Source organism: Lepisosteus platostomus, chromosome 5 (assembly GCF_059453375.1).
Source record: "Lepisosteus platostomus isolate fLepPlt1 chromosome 5, fLepPlt1.hap1, whole genome shotgun sequence".
In the NCBI taxonomy this organism is placed as follows: domain Eukaryota; kingdom Metazoa; phylum Chordata; class Actinopteri; order Semionotiformes; family Lepisosteidae; genus Lepisosteus; species Lepisosteus platostomus.
Genome location: NC_142615.1, coordinates 24,946,026 through 24,968,245, shown reverse-complemented (window position 1 = coordinate 24,968,245; position 22,220 = coordinate 24,946,026). Strand labels below are relative to the sequence as shown.

The following is a 22,220-nucleotide window of genomic DNA, read 5'->3' as shown; positions in this document are numbered from 1 at the left end:
AACCAGTTCAAGAAAGCATTACTGGTCTCCAGTGAATTTCATTACCCCTGACCCCTTACTTTTTGTACTATGAGATTTATAATGAAAACTGTTGTGACATCTTTGTTTCAATATGTAGCCCAGTGTGTGTCTGTGATTAACAGTGTCTGTGTCTCTGTGATCCAGTGTGTGACTGTGATTAACAGTGTCTGTATCTCTGTGTTCCAGTGTGTGACTGTGATTAACAGTGTCTGTATCTCTGTGTTCCAGTGTGTGTCTGTGATTAACGGTGTCTGTGTCTCTGTGATCCAGTGTGTGACTGTGATTAACAGTGTCTGTATCTCTGTGTTCCAGTGTGTGACTCTGATTAACAGTGTCCGTATCTCTGTGTTCCAGTGTGTGTCTGTGATTAACAGTATCTGTATCTCTGTGTTCCAGTGTGTGTCTGTGATTAACAGTGTCTCTTTATCGCTGTGTTTCTGAATGGCAGTGGCTGTGCAGTGCTGCAGGTAGGTCTGTCTCTTCTTGATGGTAGAGATTCTGTTTTAAGCCCTAGTGTCTGGGGTTATTGTGTTCTTGAGTCCAGAAGGTCTCTTTAGTGTGAGATGGTCAGTATGTAAACTGTGAGAGGCAGCAGTGGGACTCTGGTACAGGGGTTCCTCTGGAGCCTGTAGGCCTCTCTCTTGTCTGGGAAATGGCTGCTTCTCTTCACATGTCAACCAGGCTGATGGGTCAGCAGGAAGAAACATTATAAAATCACCTTTTCTTCTTCTGTTTCCCTCTTTCCTCTGTCTGTGTTAATATTCCAGTTTTCAGAGCTGAACCTCTCTCTCAGCCCCTCAAAGGTCATTTCCACCTGGAGTGTTTGTGTCCTGAACATCTTGCAATATCTTGGACGGGATAGAGAGTACAGGCCTAGTTCGTGGTCTGAATTCAAGGAACCACCTGGACATCAAGTCTAAAACATCAGATTTATATATATATATTACTCAGTACACACACTAGGAAGAAATATCCACCCCCCCGAAAAAAATCTTCGAAAGTGATTTTTCAAAATGTAGCACATGTAGATACCTATTTTTCCCGGCTATGTCCAATATATTTCTACTATTTGTACTGGATAGGCTTTTTTTACAGCCTTTATATTCTCCAGGAATAAAACAATAAGAACTGAAAAGAATCTCTTTGATCTTCACTAGATTGTGTCACGATATTAGTTCCCCCTCCTTAAGGGTGCTCCAGCCCTTTCACTCAAGACTTTATTCTGTTCACCTGTTTCCCATTCCCAGCCCACCTTAAAAGCCAGGCGCTGACGCTCATCCGGGCTCTGCATCTGATTTCCATATCGTGCCAGTCCGGGACCTGGAAGCGCCTGGTCTCGTTAAGGTTTTAACCTCCGTTCCCGTTCCCGTTCCCTGTCCGCCGGTTCCGACCCGGCCTTCGTGGTTTTAATTCCGAGTTCTGATGGATCTTCTGGTTTTGGACTAACTCGTGTGTTTTGGATATTCCCTAAGGACTACTCTCTCGGATTGTTCGCCTCGGCCACACCTCCCCCGTGCACCAGCGCACCGTGGACACGCCCCCCTGTCTTCTGCCCCGTATTCCTGCATGACGTTTCCCCACTCCGTCGGACTATGTCGTCCGCATAGGGTCCGGAAAGAACTGTTTGTTACAGATTGACCTGCAGACGAAAGAAGGGTAGTATTTATTAAGTATTGAGAGTTCATACTTAAGTATTTAGTATCAGGAGAGTATTAAGTCAGTATTCACTGGTCATGCGAATAAAGCTTCTTGAATTTAATTGATTAAAACCTCCATTCACTCTGATCATGTATGAGCCCCGCCCCTGTCTCTCAATGGATAGAGATCACTGATTGACAGCTGGTGTCTCCTGTCAGAGATGCGGACAGCTAAGCGTGAGCAGTCTGAAGTCAGTATGAGCGCCTCTGTTTCTCTCAGGGTTTTATGGATGTGTTATTTCTGGTTTAAATTGAATACTTTGGATATTTCCTCACATTTTCAAAGTGTGAAAGCTTTCTTATATTTTTTTCTGTAACAAACGGGCATTATGCAGTCTTTGAATTCTGCACTTTTTTATTTTGCATCATCAGGAAAATGGTCTTAGAGAAGATGAACGACCTGCTGAACTGAGATTTGAAATAAACTGGTTTAACAGACAGGCTGTCCAGTTTCTTACAGTATACAGGTCGTTGTGGTGAGTTTTGAAGTGTATGAAAGCGAGTGGTCGAGCTGTAGTTTCTCTTGCAGTCTGGTTGGTCCTGTGTTCATTAATAATGTCGTTTAAAAAAATAAAGTTTCATCGCTGTGAAAACTAATGTTTAATGTTTGTATTTAGAGGACATTGGGGATCACTTCCATGTGTAATACTCAGTGAAACAATGACAGAAGATGTTGTTTCTCTGGAAGGGAAGAGAAGTCATTAGTAATTGACTTGTGTTTCTCTCTCAGTGTGTTTGGGGACAAAGACATTTCACAGTCTAATGGAGTTGAATTGGACTGTAATCGGCAGAAGCCTGTTGTGATGTTTGCTGTTTTATTCCCCAGCTGCTGTGACTCTGGACCCTGATACAGCTCACTGTGGGCTCAGCCTGTCTGAGGATGGGAAGAGAGTGAAACTGGGACAGAGGAAGAGTCTCTCTGACAATCCTCACAGATTTGATTACATTAAATGTGTCGTGAGCAGGGAGGCCTTCACCTCAGGGAGACACTACTGGGAGGTGGAGGTGAATGAGTGGTGGAGAACAGGAGTGACCAGAGAGTCTGCAGAGAGGAAAGGAGATTTCAGCTTCTCTCCCCAGCAGGGTTACTGGTGTCTGGAGTCTTACCCTGGTTTCTGTGCTCTCACTGACCCTGAGACTGATCTCCCCAGCCGTCTGTGGCCCAGGAAGCTGGGGGTGTGTGTGGATATTGAGGAGAGGAAGGTCTCCTTTAACACAGTGGAGTCCAGAGCTCATCTCTACACTTTCACTGACATGGTCTTAACTCAGGGGGAGAAGATCTATCCTGACTTCTGGACTGTTGATTCAGTTAAGGACCTTGAGCTGCTGCCTGCTGTCAGTGTGGAGATTAACCCCATCACTGACTTATGAACACAGGCTGACTCTCTTCCAGCTCTCTGTCCTCTGAGATGATGTCATAAATATAATAGTAATTTTAGAAATGATGATGTTGTGTCGTGTTTATACTAAATAAAAAAAATTAAACAGGGAAAAATAACATGTACCAGAGAGGGCGAGATAACTCGCTACCAGCCTGCTGTACTCCTGACTTGTAAATATCTCTGGAAACCCTCCCATGTTTTTTTTTTTCTAATTTTAAGAAAATAAACTTTTAAAAATGAAATCCTGTATGAGTCTCTCCTGCGCACACCGGAGGTTGTGAAGCTGCCAGAACGGGAAGGGACCCACTGATGTCACCACAGCCAGGAGGAATAGGGACTGTGATGCAGACAGGAAGTGGCTCAGGGTGTTTATGGGAGTTGTAGTTTGTAGCCAGCACTGTGTCTGTGAGCAGCTACAGCCAGTCTAATCCTTAGACAGGGTCACATCAGCATATTCTGTATTGTGTATTTTATTTCTTATTGGGTTTATTTTTCCTATGGTGGTTTTGTTAGTGTGAGAGCAGTTTTTTTTATCTCTGTCTCAGGGGGAAGTACGGTGTGGACGCGCTGTGTCTGTTACTCTTTTCTTTTTTCTTTATTTCAGTTCCCAATCAAGTGTGATAATCGGCCAGTGAAAGCTCTGTTTTTCTTCATATGAAAGCCCAAAACCCTAAACCCAGCCCAGGGATTTACATCTGTTTGGTGGCTGCGGCTTGCTAGGTCTTCATTGACAGAAACGTGGACTTGTAAAAAGCAATGAAGAAGTATGAAGAAATGTCGACCCACATCCAGTTCTTTCTGAAAAGAAGTCTGTATATCAGCTTCAAGAACATGGCCGGGCTGCTTGCTACACACTCCCACCACCCTCTGTGTAAGGATGTGCTCCTGTTCTCAGTTTTAGATGCACTTCCAGCTAGTTTCCGCTCTTGTGCTCCAGATGAAAGCCCTGAATCTAAAGGCTGTGGATGAAGTCACGAGGAAGACTCCCTGTCAGAGGCACTAGGATGAACCCAGTAATGGCTGGACAGTGACACCGAGGAGGTGGAAATTTCATCTGCGTGACAGGTGAGGTTGTCATCAGTAGGTGAGAATGAGACAGGGCCAGTCCTGGGGAGAGATCTGGGGGTCCTGGCAGCCTCTAAACGGGGATTGTCGGGTCTCTGCACAAGCAGGTAGCTGAACTGTAACTTCAGCTTGAGGCAGTGACTCGCGTGCTAATGTGTTGAAGTCCTGTCGCAGGACAGGGGAGGGTGAGTGTGAGCTTGGGTTCGATGCAGAGAGAAGGTGCTGGCGTCTCTTCTCAGGCAGGACTGCCCAGCATTTATTAAATATTTCAAACAGATTCTCAAGCAGTAATAATTATTAAAACACAGAATAAGCAGGATGTGATACAGACAGAGCAGTGCCACCATGACATCACAAAGTCCTGATATAATTTCATGTGCTTCCAATATTACATCACATTTTCCAGAATTGACATCATACAATCCCCAAATGTCTTCACAGCCCTTGTAACTTACTGCGGGGATGTTATGTTTATGAGTAGGAGCCATGCAGCTGCACCCAAAGGAGAGAGCGATGAGTGGTCCTGACTCAGGAAGAGAGAGAGGAAAGATGTCTCAAATGCAGATGTAGAGTGAAAACAATGACTTTCTCAAAAAGGGCCCCCTGTTCCCTTAGCCAGACAGAACGTTCAGCTCCTCTTCAGCTCCAGTGAGGAGCTGGTCAGGGCTGCTTCCATCCCTGGCACCCAGGGCCAGCCTGACAGCAGGGGAGGAGAAGATACTGCGGCCATTCAGAGGCAAGACAGGGCGATAAACATCAGCCAAGTGCAGGACTGTAGTGAACTGGTCAATCTGGAGAGAGAGAGGGGTTAATACAGACACACTGACTGGACATTCCAGGACATTAACACTGCACTGAGAGAGAGAGGGGTTCATACAGACACACTGACTGGACACTCCAGTACATGAACACTGCACTGAGAGAGAGAGGGGTTCATACAGACACACTGACTGGACACTCCAGTACATGAACACTGCACTGAGAGAGAGAGGGGTTCATACAGACACACTGACTGGACACTCCAGTACATGAACACTGCACTGAGAGAGAGAGGGGGGTTCAGACAGACACACTGACTGGACACTCCAATACATTAACACTGCACTGAAAGAGAGGGGTTCATACAGACACACTGACTGGACACTCCAGTACATTAACACTGCACTGAGAGAGAGAGGTTAATACAGACACACTGACTGGACACTAACAGCTCAATACTAACATGTTTAAGACACACACACACGTCCGCCTGTCTCTCATCAGATCTCTGCTGACCCTCACAGGCTCCTGGAACACGGTCCATACCACAGCCTCATTACAGTCAGGGGTGGTCAAGGACCCCCTGTAGCGAAAGAACTTGGAGTGGTCTACCCCCCTCAGCAGCTCGTCCAGGGAGAGGGATAGAGCCAGAGTCTTAGTGGAGCCTATGGGGGAACGAGAGAGAGATGCATCCTTAACCGAGAGCGCTCGCTGATGGACCCTCACTGGCTGGACACTCCTCTCCTGTCACCTCACCTGTCCCAGCGACCTCCTTCAGGAGTGACGTCAGTGTCTTCCAGCCCTCAGGAGTGCCACCTGCCTCTGTCGCCTAGCAACCCAAAGAGAGGCTGTCTGTGTCCCAGTCTGTGGTCTTCATCTCCACATGTCTGAGATCAGCTGGTCTCTGGACTGGACAGCGCCACTGGACACACACAGTGACCCCAGGGGACCGCAGGAGCTGAGAGCCTGCACACTCATCTTCCTGCAGGAACACTGCCCTCTGCTGGACACTGGGGCTCAACCAGACAGCTTTGCTGGCGCGACAGATGAACCCCATGTCATTTCAGACGTTCACTATCACATATCACTTCTCTGTTATCATGCCTGTCCTCTCTCTGTCCTCTCTCACTTTGTTCTGTCTTTCTGTGTCTCTCAGTGTTCTCCTTCTTTCTGTGTCCTGTCTCTCTCTCTGTGTGTCATTTCTCTCTCTGTGTATTCTCTCTCTCTGTGTGTCCTGTCTCTCTGTGTGTGTGTCCTGTCTCTCTCTCTCTGTGTCCTGTCTCTCTCTCAGTGTCCTGTCTCTCTCTCTCTCTCTCAGTACTGACCTCTATGAAGAAGCCCAGGACAGCAATGCCCTCAGGATCAGCCAGAGCTGCAGGCAAACTCTTCCCCTTCTTCACATGGACGATGTGCAGCTGATAACACAACAGTAACACAACACAGCAGTTACACAACACTGTGACAGAGCATTGAAAACACTGTCACACAGCCCTGGAAACAGTGACACAAGCCTGGAAACAGTAACACAGCCCTGGACACAGTCGCACAACCCTGGACACAGTCACACAGCCCTGGACACAGTCACACAGCCCCGCAATGTCCCCTCACCTCCATGGGGAAGCGCTGTCCGTCCAGCAGGTGCTCGGAGCCGGGGAAGTCTGCGGAGTTTCCCCAGTGGAAGTGGAACTGGACAGCGGAGTACCAGCCAGAGAGCCCCCCGCCACTGACCCCTGCCCCTGGCCTTAGGGTCACCTGCACTGAGACACACAGCCAGAGAGAGCCAGGGTGTCTCCCATCACTGCTCCCGTCACTGTGCCAGTCACACACTGCTCCCATTACTGTCCCAGTCACTGTCCCAGTCACACACTGCTCCCGTCACCCAGTCACACCCTGCTCCTGCCACTGTCCCAGTCACTTACTGCTCCTGCCACTGTCCCAATCACTCACTGATCCCGTCACTGTCCCAGTAACACACTGCTCCTCTAACTGTCCCAGTCACACACTGCTCCCATCACTGAAACAGTCACTCACTACTTCTGTCACTGTCCCAATCACTCACTGATCCCGTCACTATCCCAGTCACACACTGCTCCTGTCACTGTCCCAGTAACACACTGCTCCCATCACTGTCCCAGTCACACACTGCTCCTGTCACTGTCCCAGTCACACCCTGCTCCTGTCATTGTCCTAATCACACACTGATCCTCTAACTGTCCCAGTCACTCACTGCTCCCGTCACTGTCCCAGTCACTCACTACTCCCGTCAATGTCCCAGTCACACACTGCTCCCATCACTGTCCCAGTCACACACTGCTCCCGTCACTGTCCCAGTCACTCACTGCTCCCGTCACTGTCCCAGTCTCTCACTGCTCCCGTCACTGTCCCAGTCACTGTCCCAGTGACTCAGTGCTCCCGTCACTGTCCCAGTCACACACTGCTCCTGTCACTGTCCCAGTCACACATTGCTCCCATCACTCTCCCAGTCACTCACTGCTTATGTCACTGTCCTAGTCACACACTGTCTCGGTCAGTCAGTGTCTCAGTCAGTCTCTGTCTCAGTCAGTCACTGTCTCAGTCAGTCACTGTCTCAGTCAGTCTCTTTCTCGGTCAGTCTCTTACTGTCTCAGCCAGTCTCTGTCTCAGTCAGTCTTTGTCCCAGTCACACATTGTTTCGGTCAGTCTCTAACTGTCTCGGTCAGTCACTGTCTCAGTCAGTCAGTCTCTGTTTCAGGCAGTCACTGTCGTAGTCAGTCTCTGTCTAAGTCAGTCTCTGTCTCAGTCAGTCAGTGTCTCAGTCAGTCTCTGTCTCAGCCAGTCTCTGTCTCAGTCACACACTGTCTCAGTCAGTCTCTGTCTCGGTCAGTATCTTACTGTCTCAGTCAGTCACTGTCTCAGTCAGTCACTGTCTCAGTCAGTCTCTGTCTCGGTCAGTCTCTTACTGTCTCAGCCAGTCTCTGTCTCAGTCAGTCTTTGTCCCAGTCACACATTGTTTCGGTCAGTCTCTAACTGTCTCGGTCAGTCACTGTCTCAGTCAGTCAGTCTCTGTTTCAGGCAGTCACTGTCGTAGTCAGTCTCTGTCTAAGTCAGTCTCTGTCTCAGCCAGTCTCTGTCTCAGTCACACACTGTCTCAGTCAGTCTCTGTCTCGGTCAGTATCTTACTGTCTCGGTCAGTCTCTGTCTCAGTCAGTCTCTGTCTCAGTCACACACTGTCTCAGTCACACACTGTCTCAGTCAGTCTCTGTCTCAGCCAGTCTCTGTCTCAGTCACACACTGTCTCCGTCAGTCTCTGTCTCGGTTAGTCTCTCGCTGTCTCAGCCAGTCTATGTCTCAGTCAGTCTCTGTCCCAGTCAGTCTCTGTCTCGGTCAGTCTCTTACTTTCTCGGTCAGTCTCTGTCTCAGTCAGTCTCTGTCCCAGTCACACACTGTCTCGGTCAGTCACTGTCTCAGTCAGTCAGTCTCTGTCTCAGTCAGTCTCTGTCCCAGTCACACACTGTCTCGGTCAGTCTCTCGGTCAGTGTCTCGGTCAGTCAAGGTCTCGCTCAGTCACTGTCTCAGTCAGTCTCTGTCTCGGTCAGTCTCTGTCTCGGTCAGTCTCTGTCTTGGTCAGTCTCTCACTGTCTCGGTCAGTCACTGTCTCAGTCAGTCAGTCTCTGTCTCGGTCAGTTACTGTTTCGGTCAGTTACTGTTTCGGTCAGTCTCTGTCTCGGTCAGTCTCTCACTGTCTCAGTCAGTCACTGTTTCGGTCAGTCTCTGTCTCGGTCAGTCTCTCACTGTCTCAGTCGGTCTCTGTCTTGGTCAGTCTCTCACTGTCTCTGTCAGTCACTGTCTCAGTCAGTCAGTCCCTGTCTCAGTCAGTCAGTGTCTCGGTCAGTCTCTCACTGTCTCGATCAGTCTCTCGCTGTCTCAGTCAGTCAATGTGTGTGTCAGTGTTACCTGTGTGTCCGTTGTTGGTCAGCTCTCTCATGATGTTCTTCTCTCTGTACCCAGTGAAGGTCAGCTCAGTCAGATTGGGGTCAGTGGTCACTCCGGAGGTCCTGATGTCCACAGGAGACTGACGTTGCCCATTGCAGTGACCAAAAGGCCTGGATACCCAGGCAGAAGGGCCTGTAACAGAGACACAGTGCCTGTGTACACTGATCGGTTGTGTAGACAAGAGACTGGACCTCAGTCAGGCCATTCCTTAACCAATCATCATTCAGGGTCATTAATCAGAGCATTCCTTAATCAATCACTGATCAGGATTTTATTGATTAGATGATTCACTCCGGTGTCTTACCACACTGCCCGCGATGGTAGCACCAGTCACACTGATGAGACTCTGAAAGACAGAGTGTTACAAGAGGCAAATTCTCAGGACAACTGGTTTCCTGCTTTCTTACGACACTCAGAATTACACCTCCCATCCTGTTACTGAGCTTTGCAGTGATCGCCTCTCTCACTGTGTCTCCTGTCCTGTTGTGTGTGTTTATCACTGAGGGATTCTCTGTGATCTCCTCTCTCTCACTGTGTCTCCTGTTCTGTTGTACTATATGTGTTTATTACTGAGGGATTCTCTGTGATCTCCTCTCTCTCACTGTGTCTCCTGTCCTGTTGTGTGTGTTTATCACTGAGAGATTCTCTGTGATCTCCTCTCTTATTGTGTCTCCTGTCCTGTTGTGTGTGTTTATCACTGAGGGATTCTCAGTGATCTCCTCTCTCTCACCGTGTCTCCTGTCCTGTTGTGTATTACTGAGAGATTCTCTGTGATCTCTCTGTCTTCAGGTATTCTTACTCCAGTCTGCAGGTGCTCTGTTGAGAGTGTGGTATCACCTGTGGGATCACAGTGTGGTTTGGCAGCAGCTCGATGTCTGACTGGAATGTGTCACAAGGTTGATCAGTTTGGCCCAGTCCATTACCCTCTGGTAAGCATTATAGGAGCACAAAAACACAGATCTCCAGACTCAGAGACAGCTTCTTCCCTCATGATGTCAGCTTGTCTAATTCTACAGTGACTCTACAACTGCACACTGCTTCTGCTGCCTTTTATCTGTGTGTTATTCAGCTTCGTTGTTGCTGCTGCTGTTGTTGTGTGTTGAAGGTGATGTTTCCTCAATGTCTTTGTATTGGAGCCTACATGCAAATAAGCATCTCATTGCGCTTGCCCCTGTGGCAAATAGATTAAACTGAAACTGCTCTGAGATTGTGTCTAATTAGATTGCTGATTGAATACTCAATAGAAATGTATATCACTCTGAACCACAGCAGAGCTTCATTTCCAGCTCAGGATCTAAGGAGCAGGAGGAGTGAGAATAATACTCACTGGCTCTCACTGAGGACAGCAGCCCCAGACACAGCAGGAGGAGAAACACATCCATCTGTTAGAGAAAACCAGACAGAGATGAGTCTGTATCCCTGAGCACACCTGCGTCTTTAACACACAGCTGGTCACTGAACACAGACGAACCCCAGTCCAATCAGGGCAATACAGCAACCTACACAGCCACACACAGCACTGAGACTTTCTGTCAAGTACTGTAGTAAGATATACTTTGTTATTGTGTGGTGAAAGCACAGTACAGTGCAGTAAAACCCAGTGAGATTGTAAAAGAGTTGATTACAGGTAAAGTCCAGTGAGATTGTGGTAAAACAGTCCATTACAGGTAAAGTTCAGTGAGATTGTGGTAAAAACATAGTACAGTGCAATACACCCCAGTATGTTTGTGGTAAAACACAGAACAGTGGAGTACATCCCAGTGAGATCGAGGTAAAAACACAGTACAGTGTAGTAAAGCCCAGTGAGATCAAGGTAAAAATACACTACAGTGCAGAAAAGCCCTGTGAGATTGTGGTAAAAATACAGTACAGTGCAGAAAAGCCCAGTGAGATTGTTGTAAAAACACAGTACAGTGCAGTAAAGCCCAGTGAAATCAGGGTAGAAACACAGTACAGTGCAGTACAGCCCAGTGAGATTGTGGTAAAAGCACAGTAGAGTGCAGTAAAGCCCAGTGAGAGTGTGGTAGATGAGACAGCAGATCAAAGGAGACACACTTACTCTGGGAGTCACTGTGGTGTCGATGTGCCCACTCACTCAGCTCTCGGTGTGAGCCCATCTGTGGGCTGTGCTGCTCTTAAACCCTGCAGACAGCCAATCACACACAGACCTGTTCAGCCCCTCTCGCCCGCTTGATTTTACATAACTGATCTGAAAGTGCTGCCCAGCTTCAGTAGCATGGCTGGGCAGCTTGTTCCACACTCCCACCAGAAGATCCTCCTGTCCCAAGGTTTGTCAGGGATCGGTCTCCTGTCTTTTCTGATTCCATCTCTGCAGCTGTGTGTTGTTCTCATCTTGATGAGCTGCTGCACTGGCGCTTGTGTGATTCGACCCTGATAAGCGCTCCCAGACTTTCCAGATAACTCAGGCGCACCTGATAGCTCTGCAGATTCCCCGAATCTGATTTCCAATCACCCTGGGGGGGAGACAGCAGGACAAAGCTGGAATTGAACAGACGAAAGAGCAGCTAGACCTCAGGCACTGAGCAGGGGTGAGCATGTGCGCCTTGTAGCACTGAGGTCCTGGGGTTTAGCTCCTGGGGTGCTGTGTGTGTGGAGTTTGCATGGTCTCCCCATGTTCATATGGGTTTCCTCCCACAGTTCAAAGACACACTGGTAGGATCTGGGAATATTGGCCCTGGTGTCAGCGTGTGTGTGTGCCTTGTGATGGACTGGCGTCCTGTCAAGGGCGTACCTTGCCCTGGGCCCATTGCTTGCTGGAATTGACTCCTGCTCCCTCACGACCCTGAGCTGGAAGAAGTGGTGCGACAACGGAAGGATGAATAAAATTGTGAGCCTTGAGTTGACAATCCTCCCCAGCTGTAGAACAAGGACAAAGTCCTGTTTTAGAGTATAGTGTACTGTTGTGGTCAGCATGTTACAAAACAAAAGATGCTGCTGCACTGGAATAATTCCAGAGATGTATACCATACTGACAAGCTGAAGGAACTGAGTCTCTTAAGTCTGAAGGGAGTGTCCCACACTGACAGGCTGTAGGAACTGAGTCTCTTTAGTCTGAAGGGAGTGTCCCACACTGACAGGCTGAAGGAACTGAGCATCTTTAGTCTGAAGGGAGTGTCCCACATTGACAGGCTGAAGGAACTGAGTCTCCTTAGTCTGAAGGAAGTGTCCCACACTGAGAGGCTGGAGGAACTGAGTCTCTTCAGTCTGAAGGGAGTGTCCCACACTGACAGGCTGAAGGAACAGAGTCTCTTTAGTCTAAAGGGAGTGTCCCACACTAACAGGCTGAAGGAACTGAGCATCTTTAGTGTGAAGGGATGGTCCCACACTGACAGGCTGGAGGAACTGAGTCTCTTTAGTCTGAAGGGAGTGTCCCACACTGATCAACACAGCTGAATTCTTCATAATAAACAGTAAGACACAAGCCAGAGGACAGCAGAGGAAACGTTGGGGAAGAGCAGTTCAAACTGTGCCCAGAGGGCTCCCCCTGTGGTATTATGATGAAAGGGCATGAGTGACCATGGCATGTGCTTCAGAACTATAGAACGCTTCCACACGTGGCACAGTGGCTATTTCTGATTAGGTGAACCTCCTCTTTCAGGAATTCTGAAAAGACAATTAATCAGCCCAGATCAGAAGTGAACCTAGGTCAAGTCATGTCAGGTTTGAAATTCTCTCACCCCTCAGAACGGTGTCTGTGCTGACACATGAGACAGACTGAGACAGCTTTACTGGGAGTATGAAAGCCCCTGGAGAAGGTGTGAATGCAGAGATTAACAGGGAAGATGCTCCTCTGTGTTCCTGTTGTTTCATGAATGACCATCTGAGACTCAAACTGTCTTTAATCCTTTCTGGTTTAAAGACACTGCAGCTCCCAGAAGTTTTCTGAAACTTTAGTCATTTCTGGTTCACTGCTGGAACTCCCAAAAGTCCTCAAAGTGGAAGAGTATCCAAGCAATGCAGACGTTCAAGAGAGTTTCTGGTTTTAATGACCTCTTGTCACTACAGTAAAGTTCTTACACACTAGATGTAAAGTAAGTAACTGTGGTTTTATTCCATGTTCAAACAATTAACTTGAACCTCATTACTTTCTTAAAGAACATATTATTCTCTGACCCTTGAACTACAAAACCTCACCTACAGAATTCTTTTTAAGCCCCCAAAAGTCCCTTCCCTTTCAACTTACTTCCTTCAATGTATCCCAAATTCCAATCTCCAAACAAAGGCACTAGAACTGTCTTTGCTAAGCCCTGTGTACTGTACTGTAGAAACCAGCTCTAGGGCCAATGGAACCCCGTGAAACTGTCAGTTGGCCCTCTGGTGTCACACTTCCTGGTATTTGTAGTCCTGGCTTGTAGTCTTCAGCTCTAGCTGCCCGTCCAGGAATTCAGTCTCTGTGAATCAACAGCTGTAGGAAACACAGCGAGAAGCAGGTGGAGAGGAATCCTGCTGAATCAGGGCTGAGGTCCTCTTTCTCAACCGCGGGCCGTTAGCAGGCTCGCACCCTTGCGAAACACCACATGATTCGGGGTTAATAACGGCTTGGTTTCTTCAGCACAGCTTGTGCAAACCTCTTGCAACTTCCAAGAATAACAAAATCTTAAATTTGTGAAATCATGAGTCAGGATGCACTTCTTTTAAATATCGCTACTGCTGTTGATACTAACAATCCCAATGATAATACTGAAACACCAATAAATAATATTGATGCTCATTAAGGGTAAAGGTGTTGGTATAGGGTTTCACTATAGATGCAAGAATCTACAGCTGGTAACACTATAGAAACATAGATGGATGACAATACTAATGCTAATCTTGACACAAATACTGATATTAATAATGATACTGAAATTAGTACTAATGATGATACTAATACTGATATTAACACTAATAGAGAAAATAATACTGAAACTGATACTACTGATACTAACACTGATGATACCTTTCATACTGACAATACTAATGATCTCCCTTCTTGTATGAATTGGCTGCCCAAAAGATAATGGAAATCAATCTCCCTACTCTACAAGTACATCAAGTGTCAGGATTCCAGAAATAATGGGAATTATCCATCCATCTACTCTCTAACCTCTGCATCTGCTTCAGGGTTGCGGGAGGGCAGAGCCTATCCCATCAGGCAGTGGGCTCAGGGCAGGGTCCAGCCTCGAGGAGAGTCCAGTCCATCACGGGGCAGCACACAGACACAGACACGAGAACAGGGGGCTAGTTTGCTCAGCTTTGCTAAGTCACTTAGTCTCCCGGGATATCTCTGGGCTGCTGGAGGAAAGTGGAACTCCAGGAGATAACTCAAGCAAACACAAGAAGACCTCCACACACACAGCACCCCAGAACCTGAGTCCACAACCCCAGCTCTGTGAGGAAGACATTCAGCACCACCACCACCCCCAGTCTTCCCATTTCTGATTTATGAAGAGAAGGGGCTGCTGCAGAGCGGCTTGTGCAAGATGACCAGACGTGTGGTTTCAGGTTTAAGGACGGAAACGAGCCCAGTCACTAACGAACTCACTCCCCCAGCGGGCAGTGAGGCCACACCAGAGGGCTGGAGAGGGGAATTCTTCTTGATCACGCCTGAGTTGTACGAGTTGTTCACAAACCCCGCACTCCACCTTCAACTAGATGTTCGGTTAGAGGATTGATTTGATCATCATTGAATCAGTGATGAACTTGTAAATGTTAACAATAGCAATAAGCAGCAGAAACTGTACAAAGGTCTGTGCTTCTCCAGCGCACGTCGACCATGTCTGATCGCTGCTCCAAAGATATTTACTGTGCTTTCGCTTCCAGCCTCTGTTGGGATTTTTCTAATTAAAGAGAAATTTATCAATTTTAAATTCGATACCTTCACAGTGTGAAGTGACCCAGGCTGTGATCATGGGGAGGCCGAGAAGAAAGCTGTTGAGTATACTCCTATACTCTGGAAATGCCATACTCTGATACTCTCAGACTCCAATACTCTCATATTCCTACAATATGAAAGGAATATGAGAGTATAGGCACATGGGAGTGTGCCTATACTCTCATACTCCTGAATTCCCATACTATCAGACTCCCATACTGCTTTAATCCCAAACTCTCATACTCTCATTCTCCAGTACTCCTATATTCCCAAACTCCTATAATTGTGTACTTCCACACTCCCCTACACCTATACTCCCATATTCCTGTCCTCCAATTACTCCATTACTTCTATACTCCTATAATTCTTTAGAATTAATAATAATTAATAATTGCTTGCATTTATATAGGGTTTTTCTGGACACTCAAAGTGCTTTACAGGTAATGGGGACTCTCTCCACCACCAGTGTGCAGCCCCACCTGGATGATACGACAGCAACCATAGTGCGCCAGTACACTCTCAACACATCAGCTATCAGTGGGGAGGAGAGCAGAGTAATGAAGCCCATTCATAGAGGGGGATTGTTAGGAGGCCATGACTGGTAAGAGCCAATGGAAAATTTGGCCAGGATGGCGGGGTAACACCCCTACTCTTTTCAAGAAACAGCCTGGGATTTTTAATGACCACAGAGAGTCAGGACCTCTCATCCTTTTATGTCTCATCCGAAGGACGGCGCCTGTTTACAGTATAGTGTCCCCGTCACTGTACTGGGGCATTAGGACCCACATAGACCGCAGGGTGAGCGCCCCCTGCTCGTCCCACTAACACCTCTTCCAGCAGCAACCTAAGTTTTTCCCAGGAGGTCTCCCATCCAGGTACTGACCAGGCTCACACCTGCTGAGCTCCTGTGGGTTTATTTTTTACTCTAATTAACCTCATCATTGTCCCAGACATCTTTGCTCCTGTACTCTAACATTCCTATTCTCTTTGAATCCTAGACTCCAGTATTCCCATACTCCTATAATCCCATGTTCATATAATCTCATGCTTCTGTTCTCCCACACTCTATACTTCAATACTCCCATACTCCTGCTCTCCAATACTGCAATACTCCTGTACTTCCACTCTGCTACAGCCCCACAGGAAACACTTTATAACTGAATAAGAAACTGGGCCAGCTGGTCAGTGAGGGAGACACCAGACTGGTCTCAATCACGAGAGTAAGACAATCAGACAGCTTGCAGACACCAGGGAGCCATTTAGCCCATCTGGCCCCACTGGGCATCAGGCAGAGCGCTGGCTCTGTGGCTCAGGATCTGCGCCTATGTCTGGAAGGTTCCCGGTTGGAATCGCACAGCCGGCAGAGGAATCCTACTCCGTTGGGCCCCTGAGCAAGGCCCTTAACCCCAACTGCTCCAGGGGCGCCGTGTAAATGGCTGACCCTGCGCTCTGACCCCCAGCTTCTCTCCTTGTATGTGTGTCTCATGGCCAATAAATGATCTTATATATCTTATCTAGTACCTAATGGATTGAAAAATCGGAGACGTGGGACAAATGAAGTGAAAAGGCTCTTCGCTGGGATCACCCCCAGGGCTCCAGCTGTAAAGCTACGGGGCTCTGTGTCCAGTAGTAGCTGGAGAAGGTCAGTGCTCTGTGTCCAGCAGCAGTTAGGAGGGCCAGTGCTCTGTGTCCAGTAGTAGCTGGAGAAGGTCAGTGCTCTGTGTCCAGCAGTAGTTGGGGAGGGTCAGTGCTCTGTGTCCAGTAGTAGCTGGAGAGGGTCCGTCTTCTGTGTCCAGCAGTAGTTGGGGAGGGTCAGTGCTCTGTGTTCAGCAGTAGTTGGGGAGGGACAGTGCTCTGTGTTCAGCAGTAGCTGGGGGTGGGTCAGTGCTCTGTGTCCAGCAGTAGTTAGGGAGGGTCAGTGCTCTGTGTTCAGCAGTAGCTGGGGAGGGTCAGTGCTCTGTGTCCAGTAGTAGTTGGGGAGGGTCAGTGCTCTGTGTCCAGCTGTAGTTGGGGAGGGTCAGTGCTCTGTGTCCAGCAGTAGTTGGGGAGGGTCAGTGCTCTGTGTCCAGCAGTAGTTGGGGAGGGTCAGTGCTCTGTGTCCAGCTGTAGTTGGGGAGGGTCAGTGCTCTGTGTCCAGCAGTAGTTGGGGAGGGTCAGTGCTCTGTGTCCAGCAGTAGTTAGGAGGGTCAGTGCTCTGTGTCCAGTAGTAGCTGGAGAGTGTCCATCTTCTGTGTCCAGCAGTAGTTGGGGAGGGTAAGTGCTCTGTGCCAAGCAGTTTATCATGTGCTCGTCTCGGATGGATTACCTTGTTATGGATTACGGACTGTTCCCTGAGTACCAACCTGGATCTGCCTGGGCTCGGTTGCCTTTGGCTGTTCCCCTGTGAACTGGATCACAAACTGTCCTCACAAATAAACCTAGTGTGTCTTTCCCTGAAGTCTGTCTAGTGTCTTCTCCAGAAAAACCGTCAGGTTTAACTGACCTCTACATGGGAGACCAATCTGGCTCCCATAACACACCTGCTGTGGTTTGTGTTAATAGAGCTCAGATACAGAAATCAGGACTCCAGGTGGACTGATAATACAAGCTCAAACTGCTGCTAGAAGAGTTTGAACTGACTCTGGACTCAAAAGAACATGCGGACGCTGTGGCTGTGGGGCTGGATGTGCAGGGCACACCCTGCTACTGCCGCTGGCTGGAGCGGAAGGAGGTAGTGGTTTCCTTCCTCCACCTCCCTGCATATATCTCAGACGAGACTATCAAGGAGAATCTGAGTAGCTGGGGGTTGAGAGTGATTTCGGACATCAGGATGCACCACTACCCCGGGACCACCATTGCTGATGGCACGAGGTTTGTTCAGATTCGCTTTCCCGAGCATGTAGCCTCGTTGCCATACAGCACCCACTTCGCCACGGCAGAGGGGGTGCAGTACTTCAGGGTCCTCCACGACCAGCAACAAAGGGTGTGTCATGTCTGCCTGGACTCGGGGCACATCGCCAAGGAGCAGCTACCCGCAACGCTGAGGGGGTTGAAGATGGACTACGAGTGGCCGCTGCAGCTGAGCATGGAGAGTTGCCAGCAGCGGCGCCCCAGGACCCCAGTGAGCCAGCAACGCCCCAGCCGGTGATGGGGGAGAGGCAGAGGGAGGCCCCTCCAATCTTGGGTACAGCGCAGCAGAAAGGAGCCGGGGACCAGCCAGCATCTCCACCAGCAGGGGCGCCCCGTTGCCCTAACAATCCTGCTGCATCCCACTCTGTGCCGCAAGAGAAGCAGAGGGAGGTTGCTCCACAACATGCGGCGGTGCAGCGTGGTGCAGCTGAGATCCTACGGGCACCACCACCACCAGAGGCGGCCCCTCAGCGTACCAGTGGGCTTTTGACACCCCAGCCTGTGCAGGGAGAGAGGCAGAGGGAGGAGGCGACGGCACCAGCACCACCTCCACCATCACCGTCAGCGGTTCCCCAGCTTACCAGTGAGCCAGCAGGGCCCTCTTCTGGGTCCAGGGGATGAGAAGCCTGCTGGGGTCAGCAAAGGCGCTGCTGCGAGGCGTGTGACCAAGCAGCAGCGGCAACGGCGAAAAGACCCTGGCAAGGTGGACATAGGCCCAGACGAAAAGACGCCCAAGGACCCAGAGGAGCCTGAGGGGAAGCGCCCGGTTGCCCTGCAGCGGCCACAAGACACCGGCCTGCCAGGTGAGGGAGCCTCTTCAATACTCGGTCAGGCACCGTTGGCAGAGACTGAGGAAGGGGAGTTGGATATGGTCGTGGGAGGAGAGGTAGGGGAAGTGGTGGAAGTAGGAATGGAGGATGGGTGTCTGGAGATGGATGGGGCAGGGACGGAGGAGGGGGAATTACAGGGCATGAAGATGGAGGGGGAAGGAGAGGTGGTGGAGATGGATGGGGTGGAGAGGGAGGACAGGGAGGAGGGGGAGAGGAGTGGGCGAGCCGGGGTACAACCGCCTGGGCCCTCGAGACTTGCGGGGGCTTGGGTCAGGAGACTTCCTGACGTGGCTGACTCCGGGGCTGGTAAAACATCTGCCCCCCTTTTACAGGGAGGTCCTGCTGGTGTGGGGGCAGTTCATGTCCCAGCATGTCTCCTACATGCCTGAGACCCGGGCCCAGCTTCTGGAGCAGCCTCTGTTTCTCAACCCCCTGCTGGGGTCTCGATGGAAAAGGCGGCTCTACGAGGCTGGCATATCCAAGGTCAAGGATCTTCTTTATGAAGTAAAAGACGGGTTTCTGCCCACCCAGGCTATTGTCGACGCTGTCCAAGAGGTCGACGACGAGCTGCCAGTCAGTAACATCCATCAGAATTACGAGCAGCTCAAACTCAGTCTCCCAGACAGTTGGCTGGAGATGCTCCATCTACAAGACGGGGCAGCAGGCCCGGCCTAGCCGGAGCTGAGGGTGAAGTGGGGAGACCGTGGGGTGGACCTCCTGGGGTGCACAACCAGCATGTTCTACAGGCTGATGGTGGCGAAACGCTTCAGAGTGCCGGTCTCAGAGGCGTTCTGGGGTAAGATCTTCCCCCAGCTCGAGCCAGGGCATACTTGACGGATCTGCTGGATGGCCTGTTTCGCTCTGTTCGAGGAGCTGTTCTTGACGGGGTGCCCTGGAAAGAGCTGTTCCTCTTTGGGTACCGCGGGTCTGAGGGGGGGGGGGGGGTTAACGCCATTTTAGTGAACCTCCTCCTCAGCCTAGCGAGGACAGCTGTCTGGGAGAGGAGGAACCTCATGATGTACAATGGCCTGAAGCCAGACCTTGTCAGGCTGTACATTGCCAGGGTGAAGGACTGCTTCTCTCTCAGCTTGGCCTACTGCAGGGCTGAGAGGCGGATGGCCGACTTTCGCAGGATCTTCTTAAAAAATAACATCTTTGTGGACCTGCGGGAGGAAGGCCTGTACTTCCAGCTCTGAGATGGGGGTGTCTTTGAACAAAAGACACACACAGCTCCACCCTTTTCTACCCCTGAATAGCATTGGTGAGTTGAATAGCATTCAATTCACATCGAATAGCATTGGCCCCTGAATAGCCCCTGAATAGCATTGGCGAAGCTCAGCACTGGGCCACTGGGCATGATTTCCCACCGTTTCCATAGTGTAGTGGTTATCACGTTAGCCACACGTGAAATGTCCCCAGTTTGAAACAGAGCAGCTTTTTTTGTTGCCACGCACACTGTTTGGGGATTCGCCTAGCGCTGTGATCGAACAGACCCACTCACCTCTTAGTGTGGCGGGATCTGCACAGTGCATGTCGCAGCGCTTTCTGCTTTCACTTCAATGTGCTTCCTGATGTCGAGTCGTGTGCTGTGCAGAGGCTCTGAAAGCGAGAGCAATGGAAAGGTGCACAGCGCTGTGAAAGAAAACACAGAGAAGTGAAAGGCAGTCCTTTCTCTAAGACCGGGGTAAAGTTAGCTTGAAGTTCGAAAACGGTTTTGGCATGCCTGTAGTGCTTTCGCGAAATCTCTTAGTGTTACAAAAACACTTGCTTTGTGTATAAAATGCATTGTGAATGCTTTCTCAGCCTTCACTTTGTCATTTTTATGACTTTTTTTTACCATGCTCAAATATTGTTTTGTCCATATCTTCACAATGGAAGCACAGAACGTCTTCAAACCAAATGCATTTTAAAGACCACAACTTGTGGAAATTTCCAAATTCTCTACATCAAACTTTCAGTGAGCTAATTTAGTTTTTCATCGATGCGTAATTACGCACTAACTGGAACCCGGGGGACCGCTGTGTGCACATGTTCACAATGCGACAAATACTGTAAGACATGATGCCAAGAAGCATGAAGCGAGGGGGATTAGCTCAAATGGTAGAGCGCTCGCTTAGCATGCGAGAGGTAGCGGGATCGATGCCCGCATCCTCCAGGTCTGAGTTTGGATCTCCGGGAGCCCGGTGCTCTTGTTTAGCCTCTGCGACTTCTGACAGGTGCTCCTCCGTTGCAGAGAGAATGTCCTTCAGTTGTCAAGCGTTGAAGGGCCACACCTCCTTCCCAACCTCAGTCTGCACTGAGTGCGTCTCCGGCATTTTCTTGTCCAATTTGTCAGCTTAGCAAGTGAAAAGTATATCCGAGTGAAAACAGTGCTGATAATACTCTCACGAATTGTTAGAAGACGTGCTTTTGATCATCGATTGCTTAACAATCACATTCGTTAAACTTGAGCAATCAAGCTCGTAGTTTTCCATCAAATCTTGAAAGCTCTCAGTGAGAACATCATAGGCTGCAGGACGCCCCGTAACTTGATTACTTCAACAGAAAGAAGAGCAGACAGCTCCACAAATATGCGAGGCGCAGAGAGCGCAAGGCGAGCCACACACGTTTCAGTGGCTGAGAGAGGGCAGTTTTTGCTTCTGCATTTCCCAAGTAAGGATGCATGACAACAAGCGATCGCGGTGCTCATCTACGACATAGTGGTGATGAGTTTTCAGTACGTGTTCTTTTGAACAAGCAATGAGGTTGCCGCCTTGGACAGCTGACTGCACGCTCTCATTGTGCCACGTGATGAGAATTCACCAGGCTCGTTCAGTCACTAGTCACATTCCATCGTTTGCCATAAGCAGACGCTGCGAAGTGATGTGGATATCAGTTTCCAGTCTTGTGGAAGAGGAGGAAAGGAGCACACGAGGGCTCGTCCGGGAGTTGAACCCGGGACCTCTCACACCCTAAGCGAGAATCATACCACTAGACCAACGAGCCACAGCAGCACTTTTCATTTCAATCTGTCAGCGAGCTTGAGGATGGGGGAGAGGCGCCATTCGCTCGTCCAGTCAGACCTTCATCAATAAGTCAAGAAAGCCGCAATTACACGACTGCCTTGCAGACGAAGGTCAGTGAACTGTGCCCGGTAAGAGGGGAACAAGCGGCTATAGGTGACGCCGAGGCATAAGTCCCAGCGAGGGGGGTTGGCTTGTATGGTACAGCGCTTGCTTTGCATGTAGGAGGTAGCAGGATCAATTCCCGCATCCTCCAGGTGTGTGCTTAGAGCTTGATGTGCCGAAAGGTGTCCTTTAGCCTGTGGTCACACCTTGCATGGAGAGCATCGTGCAGCTGTCAAGCGTTTCGCAGCCACGCCCCCTTTTCATCTTCTCTCTGGCTTAAGCGTCACTCCGCCCCTCTCTCTTGACATTTCATGTCAGCATGTCAGAAGTCCGAGTGACATTTTTAATGGCTGAGCGAGGGCACGATGCTGAAGCAGAGAGGCCACTTCAGCCACAGAGACTTGTGCTAGGTGAGATCTGAAAGACGGACTCGCAACAGAAACAGACCAAAAATGTATCGGTGAGATCAAAAGGCAAATGCAACATTCAGCAGAGGGCGTCTAAAGATTAGGAAACGGGCGACTGAAATCCATGTGAGGCAAACTTTCCGGTGTGTGTCCTGCAGCTGGGTTTGTTGGCGCAATTGGTAGTGCGTCAGTCTCGTCCTCTGAAGGGCCTGAGTT

The 22,220-nt window shown here is 49.5% G+C and overlaps 1 protein-coding gene, 1 long non-coding RNA gene and 2 other non-coding genes across 4 annotated transcripts; 2 read left to right on the top strand and 2 right to left on the bottom strand.

Annotated features, from left to right (window-relative positions):
* Nucleotides 1–396: 396 nt before the first annotated feature.
* On the top strand, nt 397–3,342 carry LOC148665350 (uncharacterized). The gene is made up of 2 exons (XR_015937162.1): nt 397–488; nt 2,545–3,342. It is a non-coding gene; the product is annotated as an uncharacterized LOC148665350 (long non-coding RNA).
* A 1,050-nt stretch (nt 3,343–4,392) lies between these two features.
* LOC148665349 (carbonic anhydrase 4-like) lies at nt 4,393–11,053 on the bottom strand. The gene is made up of 9 exons (XM_088631591.1): nt 10,956–11,053; nt 10,224–10,278; nt 9,201–9,242; nt 8,858–9,028; nt 6,533–6,681; nt 6,250–6,339; nt 5,681–5,753; nt 5,405–5,589; nt 4,393–4,956 (listed from the first exon to the last, which is right to left on the bottom strand). The coding sequence occupies exons 2-9, from the start codon at nt 10,276–10,278 to the stop codon at nt 4,777–4,779; spliced, it is 945 nt and encodes a 314-aa protein (XP_088487717.1). The 5' UTR covers nt 10,956–11,053; the 3' UTR covers nt 4,393–4,776.
* A 9,519-nt stretch (nt 11,054–20,572) lies between these two features.
* Nucleotides 20,573–20,645, top strand: trnaa-agc (transfer RNA alanine (anticodon AGC)). Its single transcript has one exon. It is a non-coding gene; the product is annotated as a tRNA-Ala (tRNA).
* Nucleotides 20,646–21,403: 758 nt separating this feature from the next.
* On the bottom strand, nt 21,404–21,475 carry trnap-agg (transfer RNA proline (anticodon AGG)). The gene has a single exon. It is a non-coding gene; the product is annotated as a tRNA-Pro (tRNA).
* Nucleotides 21,476–22,220: the final 745 nt, after the last annotated feature.

Excerpts from the sequence above, each read along its gene's own strand:
- LOC148665349 (XM_088631591.1), bottom strand. The coding sequence starts at position 10,278 with ATGGATGTGTTTCTCCTCCTGCTGTGTCTGGGGCTGCTGTCCTCAGTG. Across the intron at positions 9,029-9,200 it reads CTACCATCGCGGGCAGTGTG|GCCCTTCTGCCTGGGTATCC; the intron begins GTAAGACACCGG and ends TCTCTGTTACAG. Across the intron at positions 4,957-5,404 it reads TGAGAGACAGGCGGACGTGT|ATTGACCAGTTCACTACAGT; the intron begins GTGTGTGTCTTA and ends CTCTCTCTCCAG.